The sequence below is a fragment of the Echinops telfairi genome, unplaced genomic scaffold (assembly GCF_000313985.2).
Source record: "Echinops telfairi isolate 266 unplaced genomic scaffold, ASM31398v2 ScPeMD7_7469;HRSCAF=8507_1, whole genome shotgun sequence".
NCBI lineage: Eukaryota > Metazoa > Chordata > Mammalia > Afrosoricida > Tenrecidae > Echinops > Echinops telfairi.
In genome coordinates, this window is record NW_022111373.1 from 138395448 (window position 1) to 138406650 (window position 11203).

The window sequence follows — 11203 nt, forward strand, 5'->3', positions numbered from 1 at the left end:
TGCTCTCTGGTGATCTGCCAGCGTGTGGCTGCTTTAGCTACTTCTCTGCCTCAACTTATGAGCTACACTACCTGTGGGACAGCCAACCTGTGGATTGTGTCGCTAGAGCTTGAGGTTCCGTTGAGACCTGCTTTGCTACGCTGCTGGTGTATCCATCACTTAAGTTTGAAACTGGTGGGTGCTGTCATCTTACATTGCTTGAGTTAGATACCCCATCCAGGCCTGCTTTGCTAAGCTCCTGACCCGCCCTGCTGTTTGCTGCCTGCATTGCGCTAGGGAAGACTCAGCTGTCTGTTTCCTTGACCTTGAACCCGGCAGCCTTTGTGAGTTGAACTCTAGTATATTGAACTGAGCCCTCTGTACTGCTGTGTGGAATAATTTTGTTTCTCTAGAGAACCCCGCATAGCACAGTCAGCACTGACTAGATAGCAACAAGAATGAAGACGAACATTTGAATGAACTGAGGTGCGACTTTCTTCAAAATACATTATGTTTTAAAAATTTTAAAAGAGGGATGCATCCACCCCGAAAGAAAAAGCAGGGTGCATGCTTGTACAAAGAGAACAGCTTGGTGGGAGAGGCTGAAGGCTTTTCCCATGGGGCAGGGGTGGGTGAGTGACTTGAAACATGGCCAGTGCCTGGTCAAAGAAGTTATCTCCATTAGTAACTTTCCATGTCCCCCGGAAAAGAGAACGGGATGCTGAAACACCAACTGGTGTGATTTGGTTAGAAGCACCCCGTGCCTGTACAACCCCCAAGAAACAAGCTTTGGCACGGGGCACTTCATCAAAGGAATCCAACTTGACCAACAGGCGGCGCGGGTTCACTAGGAAAACCGAGCAATGCAGACCCATCTCTGCCCCTGTGCACCTGAACGAGCGGTTCTGGAAGCAGCAGGAGGACTCTGGAGACCTATCTGAGGGCGCCTGGCCCATCGTCATGCAAGAGCGGAACCAGTCACGTACGCCCTATGGCAGGCAGGGCTGCGGGCCGTGTGCCCCAGCCGCACAGAGACGAGGGCAGGGCATGAGCGTGGCTTCCGGCCATAGAGCCACTCTGTTGTGGGAGCCTTACCATCTTGCTTTTCACCAGTTCCTCGATCGCACTGACGAGCTCGGCGGCGCTCGGCGTTTCGGAGCTGGTGGGGCGAACTAGCAACCGGGAAGAGCCCTGAGGAAGAAGGTCAGAAAGAGAAGGGAGTGGGGGGAGGCCTCGTGTTAGTAGGCAGACAGACGGACAGACCCGCACGCTCCTGCGAGCCCGAGCTCTTTTTAAAAAGCAGTTCCAGACAAGAAAGACCACAGGTTTGTCTTTGTTTGCATTTATTTCAAGTCATCTTTTAAAAATAGTTTACAATATTCTGACAGGAGGAGTTAAGTAAGACCTGCGCTGGGCACCCGTGGAGAGCAGACCCAGTCTGTTTTGAATCTTCAGCCCTGTCACAGTACCAGGGCTCTCAGCGGGGCTGGAGGGGCGCATTCTGGCTGCGTGCTGCCACATCACCGCGGCGGTCAGAGGGGGCTGAGTGGGGGCCTGCTCTAGCTGTAGCTCTTGCCTCTGGGAAGGAGTGGGGAACATTAGTCTGATGACCCGCAGAACGACAGACTCCGGCTTCGAGCTTGAATCCCTCCAGACTTAAGGAGGCACAACAACAGTGCGATGAAAACCAGGCCTAACGGTGGGTGCCTCCGAGGGCAAGAAAAGGTCCAGGGATGAAAGGGAGGCTGGGAGCCGGGGTGCACCTAGCAGACAGGGAGGAGTGTTGGGGGGGGGGGGCGAGCTCACCATTTCCTGTGCCATCCACTTCCCCAAGATTAGAGCAGGGTACAGGAGGTCTGCGCCCTCACAAGCCACCACCAGATGCCACCTCAGGCCTTTAGGGGTCAGCAGGAACAGGGCTGGGGGAGGGGCCCTGGATCAAAGCCTCAGTAATGCGCAAACGGGGTGCATTTGCAGATTACTCGCACTGTGTCAGGAGACTGGAAACTGGAGGAGGGGGTGTAATATGAGCCTTGGTTCATATTCGGGTCTAAGGACAGCAGAGGGGCATGCGACAAGGGCCAGCTGTCCTGGCGACGCAGTTCCCACACGCGTGACACGCAGGTCTGCACACGTACCACGGGGCTTTCACACGCGCGGGGCAGAGTGTGCGCGCCCCAGACAGATGTGGGTGTGGCTGGCCGTGGGGGGTGGGGGGGTGGGGGGAGTGTGGAATGCAGGGGAGAAAACGACCGGGTGAGGGAACGACCAAAAAACCCCCCAAACTAATAATAAATAATGATCATTACAACAAAAAAGTCAGATGGAAAGGTAAGGAAATGGAGCCAGAACAGACACAGCCATGGAACACAAGTCAACATAATGCTGCAGTGAACGTTTACAGAAAGAGAAAACAGAACAGAATGGAAAATTAGTCACGAGATCAGCACCCGCCTGGGACATCACTACAGATCTTATGTGAAGAACTACTGTACTCCGGGTAACCCTGCGTGGCGAGACGGACCGCCCGCGGGGCAGGCCATGGCGGCTCACCCCTCTTGGGGAGGAAGAAGAGCCCTTCTCTTACGTGGTGAACGGCCACCCACATCCAGACGTGTCTCTTTTCCCCTTTGAGACAGGAGTGCCCGGCACAGCACTCGGGTGCGCAGGGGCTGCTGGTGTAGCCGCGGGTTCGTTCGTTCTCCCCCAGGCCCTCCCCTTCGGCTCCTGCAGTACACAGCCCCCTGCCCTCCCCGCCAGGCCCAGCCCTCTCGGGCCACAACTAACCTAGGGAGGGGGAGAAGGGCTGAGGGACATCTGCTTCCGGATAAATCAATGCCGGACCAGGCCTCACGGCGGCCACTAGTGGGGGAGTTACAAACAGCGTCTGGGTCAGACACACAGGCAAACCACAGCCAGCGCCCACTTGAGCACATACGTGGAGAACAGGGAGAAAGGTTGGGGAGGGCTGAGAAAGGAAGAGGGAAACTGGAAACCATCTGCTTAATTCAGAAAACTGCGTTTCTGCCAAAGGCAGGTCAACCCTAAAGCAGGCATGACTTCATAGCCGGGCTTTCAACATCTGACAATTCGGAGGAGCGCCACGGGCGGGCCGCTCTCAGGAAGGGTGGGCGAGCTGCACGGATCAGGTTCCCTCGTGTGACTCTGGACTTGGGGTCCTGCAGGGGGGATGGCCAAGATCCCCGTGGGCCATGAAAGGGCTCCAGAGGAAAATACTTCCTTGGCTTAAAGCCTTTGCGTTTATCCAACGGGAAGACTCGTGGCTCTCAAGCGGTTCCTATATGCCCGTAACTCTCCCTGGCGTGTGCACACTGCTTCTCCGGACTCGGGCAGCCCGTGAGCCAAACAAACACCCCAGAGAGGACCCAGGCCGAGTGCCCACATGGCAGCCGTTGCCAGCAGCCTGCTCAGCATGGCTCTGGCTGTTCTCACAGACTATCCTCCATGGGTGCAGAAAAAGGGGAATCCCTTCTAGATCAGCCACTGCGGAAGGGTCATCAGAGGGGTGGGCGTACAGACACTGCCACACACCCACCTATAGGACAATGCTCATCCTACGTGGACCCAGTCAGCCACTCCTGTGGGTACAGGGGGCCTCGTCTGCCTGGAAAGCTCCGTGTTTCAGAGGCAAGGAGCCATGGGCTCCCACAGCTGGGCTGGTGCGGTCAGACCCTTACCTTGTCGTCCTGCGAGTCCGACTGGAGGAGGCTGTGCTGCTGGATGGCCATGGGTGGGGGCAGGGGCACGGCGTCAGCCCCCTCCTCTCCTTCCTCTTCCCCACAGCTCTGCATTCCGGAGGAGGAGGACTTGGACAGGGTGCCGCTGCTCAGACCCTCGTTCCGGCCCCTCTGAAACCAAACCAGCGTGTGCACGTTACAATCTGGGTGGAGACATTATGCTCGGGGGCAGCGGCGGAGGGCCAGGCCATGTGGTCTTCTGCTATTGGGCCCCAAACTCTCCTGGCTAGCTGAGACACAGCAGCAAGGGCAGCAGTGGAGAGGGCAGAGGCCACCGGGAACACATGAGAAACTTCATTCCCTGCCTTGGATGAGAGAAGGGCTTCTCTGTGGACGGCCAACCAACATCATCCCTGAAGGTCTGACCACAGGCTCATGGTCAACCAGCCAGTCACCCCCTCCCACCAAAAAAAAAAGTCCCAGAGATCCAAACTGCTAATCTTATCCACCGGGACTATTCATTTTACTTTTGGCTCTTTGTCTGAGAGCAGCACCAGGGCACAATCTACCACCTAAAATGCATTTTGGGACTCTGAACACATGAATTGTCTACTTTAGAGAAACAGTTTCAGCTTTGTTTCCATTAAGGAGACTTACAACTCATGGCTATGGCGTTGACTCCGATGGGGGTGGGGAATTAAATGTGGAAATGCAAACATTCCACAAACCTTCCTGTTGTTTCCCTGCTGACTTAGCCACTCAGAGTGGCACCCGGGTCTGTGTGGAGCGGGTGAAGGCCAGTGGGGCTGCAGTCAGTCAGCACCCGAGTTCTCCCAAAGCAATGTTTCCCAAAGTTGAGGAGAACACCCCCTGAGGGCGCTGCAAAGATCCAGATGGCCTGCACAGCAGATACCTACACTCGCTCCTGGATTAGGGGCTAGAGTACAAAAGACTGACGTGTCGGGGTTGGGGGGAGCACTGAGTAATTTTTCTTTAAAGGGGGTGGTAGGACAAATAAGTTTGGGAACCTATGTTTTAGGGCCTTAGCCACACGTCTGTAGAAAAGCTTGAAGTTGTACTTCCTTATGAGAAGTTGCAAGTGGGTGGGTTTCATCCATGCTTACACAGGAGTAGCGATTTCACTTGTCTGTCTGTAAGGCAGAGAGAACTTAATGGTTACATGTGATTCTTACGATTTCTGGGTCAGTATAGAATATCATGTAATTTAAACTAAGGCCATAAGCAGCCAATTAAATAAGGTGTCAGCTAAACTCACACGGAAGGAAGCACACCAGCTTGTACGATCCAAGGCTTGTAAATGAAAAAATCCAAGGCCAGAGGAGGGAACTGTATTAGAGCTTACGTTCTGAGCTCTCGGGTGCAGAAGTCATGGATGACAGTGAAAGCTCACAATCTGTTTCCAGAGTCCCCGCTTGGATTCAGCCTCGGGTGAATGCCCTGTGACCATGGACCAGGCATGTGACCAGCCTAGCCCTCAGACGGAGCGCATTGGATGTCAACTAGTGCGGGTGGAGTTAGGTTAAAATTTAACACCTCGTCATTTGTTCTCTCTTTTGACCCACTTTAAATGTGTTCCAGTTTTCCTTATTGTCTGCTTTCTTCTGGATTGAGATTTTCATTGGCTTCGTTTTGTTACTGTTGTGAGTTTTCCTTTTAATGCCTTTCTTTATATGAAACTCAGGCTAGGTACATCGACAGAGACAGTACACACCCCGAGGCCGCAGTAGGGGGGAGTCCCGGGGTGGCCACGTGGTTCACCTGTTCCGCTGGTAATGGAAGACTCCGGGTAATGGTCTACCCAGAGGCGCCGTGGAAAAAAGGCCTGGCATTCTACTTCTGGGGGGGGAAAAATCAGACCCTGAAAGCTCCTCGGAGCCCAGTTCTGTTCTGACACGCGGGCCACCAGTGGGAGTCAGAATCGACTCCGTGGCAGCTGGCAAGGAGGAAAGTTGAACCAGATTAGTTTATGATCGGTTAGTTAGCTGCCACAGGGTTGAGTCCCAGCTTGTGGCAGCCCCGTATGTGCTGCCAAGAACTGCTACTCTGGGCTTCCGGGGCTGTGGCCAGGCTTGTCTCCAGAGGCTCCCTGGTGAGCAGGGGTCTCGCCTTTGTCTTTCAGCCGCATGCACACAGGCCCTCACCTCCTCGACGGTCTCGTCCTGCGGTGTGGCCGCACTGTCATCCGAGTCTTTCTGCGAGCCCGCGTCGGCGCTCTTGCGGACGTCCCGGCTCTTCTTGTGCTTGTGGGCCAGCTTCTTCACGTGCCCATCGGCCTTGCCGCTGCTGAGGCGCCGCACGGGGCTCGTGAGCCACTTCCGCAGGGTGTTCCCTGGGCGCTTGGGGCCCGGCGAGCTTTGGGCCCCGATCATGTGGGGCTGAAGGGATGCCACAGATGCTGGGGGGCTGGCGTCGTTACTGGAGACAGAGAGTGAGTCTGTGGGGACGAGAAAGAGACAGAGGTTGTCATGGACACTGCACAGATCCACAACAGAGCGGGAGCCCGCACTCCCAGGGCGCCACTGAGTCAGCGTTCCTTAGCAGCACCCCGCCCGCTGTGTGCATGGGGTGCAGACAGGGCGGCGGAGGGCTTTGCTGACTGCCTACAAGACCTGGGCGGGCACTTAAGACATCACCACGCACACGCTCTCTGTCTACCAGACTTGAGTTCTATTGCTAGAGATGATCTTTCTCAAGAGGCACGTTTCTCCACGACCACTTGGATCAGCTCACAATGCTCACGACTCGCCCAATCGTGCACTATCCGGCTGAGGAACTGCGAGACGGAATTTAAGACCATCTCGCCTATTTCTTGATCTGCACTAGCACCGAGGGAAGAACCACTGAAAGGAAAGGAAATGTCTTCAGCAACGTGGAATGGCGCACTGGTCCAGCCAAATCCTGCCGGATCGGTGCATCAGTTGGAATAAAAGTGCAGCAGCAGAACTGCATAAGTAAAGGCACACTTTTGACCTGGCTGGACTTTGGGACAAGCAGCACACACTAGGAGGGCTGTGTCACTTTGTGGAAAGAGTTAGGTTCATGGCTTACTGGGTGACCAAGCCGCTGGCCCACTAGTGGCAGCGGGCTTCTTGGGGCAGATGTTGCATCTACTATCTGCCCCAGTGCAGTCACTTTTTTAGGGTAGTAAATGAAAATAGAGCAACACATTTTAGAGAGAAGAATAGGAGGAGGTGGAAATTAGGAAAAGTTTGTATGGAAACTGAGTGGCTTCAAAAGGCTAGTGGGTAAGTTCCATTGTCTTTTGATTTTATTTCACCAGGAACGTTTTAAAAAGCCCCCTCCTACATCCAAATGGATCTTCTCATCGGATTGTAAAGGTCAAACCCAGTCCTGCCTGGGCTGATGATTTGTGAAGGGAAAAACCGTGGATACAAATGACTTCAGGTAACAGCAGATGCTCACGACACCCCCAGGGTCATGTGGAGGTGCTGCCTGTCCACAGGAAGACAGTGGCCCCCCCACCCCCCCAGCTGAGGCCCCAACTCTGGCTCCACCACAACTAAGTGGAATGGAACACTTCAGGGGATGGCAGGTTGATAGAGGAGAAAAGAATCATTCACTAAGTTCATTAATTTCTTAATTATATATATTTTTTAATCAGAGTTCTCATTTTATTTTTATAGAATTCTTTTGAGGTTTCTTTCATTTTTTTAAAATGAAATAATTTTAATTTGCTTTTTAAAAGTTTAATTAAACAATTTTTTAGGGGGGGGGGTAAGGGCTCCTGGGAGGTAGGTTGGAGGAGGGAAGGGGATAAAGAAGAGCTGATACCAAGGCGTTCAAGAAGAAGGAAAATGTTTTGAGACTGACTGTGGTGGCGATCGTACAACACTGCTTGGTGTGATTGAACTACGGATTGTTATGCTATCTGTAAGAGCTCCGATAAAATGATAACAATTTTTTTAATCGTAAATATTTTGATGTCCTGAAAGCAGATGAGAATGAATCTTTGAAATCATTCCCTAAAGGAGACCCCTGGTCTCCACAGCATTGGAGACTATCAGGGTTTAATTCCCCGCCATCGGGTGAGAAGGTGCCCATAGGGACGCATCCCTTTCCCACGAGCACTCCAGACGCTGGGCCAGACGGCAGGGGAGCAGTCTGACTGCTGCCGTGCTCCGGCCTCCGCCAGACCGCGGCGGGCAGGCCAGGAAAGGGTATAATCTTCCCCAACAGGCGATGCCTCTTCAGGAGGGTCACACGTTCCCTGAAGTCTAGTTTCTCAAGAGGCCTTGGGACCGGCTTTGATAAAGACTACGTCCCTCTGGCTAAGAATAACCACCTCCCTCCCACGGATGGACATGGGATTTTTAAGTGAGTGTGATTAAATGTGGTCACACCGACAGGCATGAGCCCAGGTGTCCTCAGGTGCCAGAAGAAGAGGCAGGAAGGCGGCGAGATCTCTAAAACCAGCTGCGGACCTTCTCAGCTGCTGGCTGAGGTCCACGGGGAGGTAAGACAGGCATGTTCCCTCACTTCCGGGGCTCATGGTGTAGTGACAACCGAGTGGACACAGAGGAATGTGTCCGTCAGATTTGTTTTTTGTGGGTCTGCACAACCACAGCTAGCTACCGGCCATGACTCATGGAGCCAAGCCCGCACTTGCTGCTGGGACAAGAGACAAAATCCTAGTCTCTTCAAGGAGGGGGCACCCCCCCACCCTACCCCCACCCCCTCACGTGTTTGCTGAGATCATGTTGCATGTTTGCGGCACGGGGAGACAGAGCCTGTGTGAGGTTGAGAAGAGGCAGAAAGAGACAGACACATCAAGAAGGCTTCGTGGAAGAGGTGGCACCGAGCTGGGCTCGGAATGGGCTGGGCCCCCGCACATGGGACTCAGCTCTACACGTGAGGGGCTCTGTCTGCCTCTGTCTGGGTGTCCTCCCGGGGAGCCTGGCATGCAGGAGACGCTCATTATGTATGGCACGGAGGCACCGGAAACCACAGTGCCAGCAGCCGGGGAAGGTCTGTAAAGCCCTGGACATCATCAGCCCCAAGCCCCACGCAGGGGTGAGTCCGTAACATGCTGGACCAGCACGGCCCAAGCACGGTGTGATAAAACATCCAATGGCTTTTAGCAGAAACTAAACCTCCTCATCATTGAGCTAGAGAACAGAGCTAGGTGGTCCACAGCTTGGGTTGTAAGGGCAGCGGTTCCTTTGACGAGCAGACACCGTGTCGCTGCACATGAGGCATGTCACTGCACAGGTGAGGAGTTACGGAGGTGGCTGCAGGTGGAAGTCGGGGGCACTCCCTGACGATCTGGCCGGACAGGGTCTCCCTGATGGAGCCGAGGTGCACTGGAGGAGATGGAAAAAGAGGGGCCCCCACAGGTCTGAACTTTCAAGAGTGGGGTACACCTCCGGGGCTATGCAATTGACTTCACCACCACTTTGGGGATGGAAAGTGAGGGCCTGGCGCGCCGTGGCGTGGGCGCCGAGGAGCATGGGACGGGAAAAGAGGACGCCTAGCAAGAATTCCCCAGGAGAGACCAGTCCCTGGCGCAGGGCATGCAGCTTGGTAAAACGGAGGGGCAGCCAAACAGAGAAAGGCCCTCGACAAGATGGAAGGACACAGTGGTGGCAACAGTGGGCTCAGGCACAGGAACAATTGTGAGGCTGGCACAGGACCGGGCAGCGTTTTATTCTGTTGTGCACAGGGTTGCAATGGGTCAGAACTGATTCAGTGGCACCGAATGACGACACCATGAATTCTGACAGTCTAACTGAAACGTGCCGGGTAGCAGAGATGGGCACATGTATAGGGTGGGGACTGGGGGGGCTAGAGGACTCTGGGCAGGCACCGGACCATCTCCTTAGGGCATAAAGACCATCCAGTGCTCAGCAGCCCCCAACAGGCCTTTGGAGGCACCAGAATGAACCCCCAAGGTAACAGCGGTGGGGAGACTCCGCTGGCTGGCAAGCATGACCTGCAGGATTAGCCTCATCTGGAAGAAGGTTCCAGAAGAGGTGGAAACGTGGGGCCCTCGCTTCTCCCCGGGAGCCCTGCTCACAGGGTTGGCTTCTCTGCTGGCTGGGAATCAAGTGAGAGAGGTTCCCAACCTCCAGGCGGCAGGCTAGGTGTCATCAATCTGGCAGTGGCCTGCACGTCCCCCCATTGCCCTGACAGGCAGGGAGGCAACAAGGTGTGTGTGTGGGGGGGTCAGCCCGCTCCCAGATGGACTGGGGTGCCTGCGGCTCTGCCATTCTGAAGGGAACACGCAGGTCTCTGTCTGAGCTCCGCTTAGCAAAGGACTCGGCGGTGCCCCACTGAGCCCCTCTCCAGGGTTTACACAAAGGGCCGCAAAAAGTGGCAACTGTGAACCACCAGTGGGATTTTACCTTGGGGAAAAAAAACAAAAAACAAAACTTCCTTCTTTTCAGAAGTCTGATACCAAGTGGGGGAAACTCCCCCGCTTGCCTCTAAAATCCAAGGCCTGACTGCGGCTGCACAGGGCGGCTTCCTGGTGTTGGCCACCGTGTCTCAGGTTCTCAGCAGGCTCACCCGCTGTGGACCAAACTTCCGGGATGAGACAGTCCAGCAGGACAGGCCTGGTGACCGGCTTCTGAAATCCAGCCAATGGAAATCCCTCTGGTTCTCGGCAGCCCACTGTCGGACGTGCCATGGACGGCCAGAAGAATCAGCACATGTGTGCTAGAAGAAGTACGCCCAGAATGCTCTCTGAGGATGGCCAGACCTGGTCTCCTGTACTCTGGGCATATATCTCAGGAAGGACAAGCCTCTGGAGGAAAAGATATCATGCTCGATAAAGGTCAAGGTGACAGGCACAGATGAAGACCCTTGGCAAGGTGGGTTGGCCAGTGGGCTCACAGTGAATAATAATCCCAAGGATAGCTCGGGGCAGGGGCGGGGGTGGGGTGCATTTTGATTTTCTTGGGCCTAGGGTCTGTGTGCGTCACAAACAATTGCATAGCACCTAACAACAGATTCCAGCGTGAGGCCAGCCCAGCACTTGCAGGGCTCAGACTGTAATAAAGAACATATGGTCTTTGCTGCCTGAGAAAATGTACATAAATTACTCCCTGCTCCCAGTGCAGCCCCCTCCCATAGACTCACGGGAGAGCCTCTGCCAGCAGATAGTGCCTCCCCTCCCCCATCCACGATCCTAAAGATCAGAACACAGTGGAGGCCCTGCAATTCATTAGAACCAACGCAGCTAAAAACTATCGATCTACCTTTTTGTTTGTTTGGATTGAAATCACACACACACATACACACTGCCCACAGCAGTCACATAGACTCTACTAGATATACACAGACATGCACAGACAAAAATAACAAACACACAGACACATACATGCAGTGCACGCTTGCTGGGCACACAAACCCACACACCCCAGACACATACGTGAACTGGGCATCCAGACACACTCCCCTTCTGGTGCTCCAGCCTTAACAAGAGATGCCACCTGCAACCATCCAGCTGGCCAATCCGATGCCACAAGCCAAAGGGGCAGCCTCGA

General features: G+C 54.4%; 1 protein-coding gene across 2 annotated transcripts in view; it reads right to left on the reverse strand.

Annotated features, from left to right (window-relative positions):
• Window positions 1-1314: 1314 nt before the first annotated feature.
• LOC101655181 (triple functional domain protein) overlaps window positions 1315-11203 on the reverse strand; it is a 146959-nt gene continuing 137070 nt past the window's right edge. Inside the window, exons 32-34 of one of the 2 annotated variants that reach the window (XM_045285010.1) lie at window positions 5840-6132; window positions 3678-3848; window positions 1315-1557 (exon numbers count right to left, since the gene is read on the reverse strand). In XM_045285010.1, the coding sequence (XP_045140945.1) occupies window positions 1351-1557; window positions 3678-3848; window positions 5840-6132 (671 nt within the window). In that variant the 3' untranslated portion in view covers window positions 1315-1350. Of the gene's footprint in view, window positions 1558-2205; window positions 2365-3677; window positions 3849-5839; window positions 6133-11203 lie in introns of those variants that run through there. The other variant, XM_045285011.1, reaches the window with a different exon arrangement.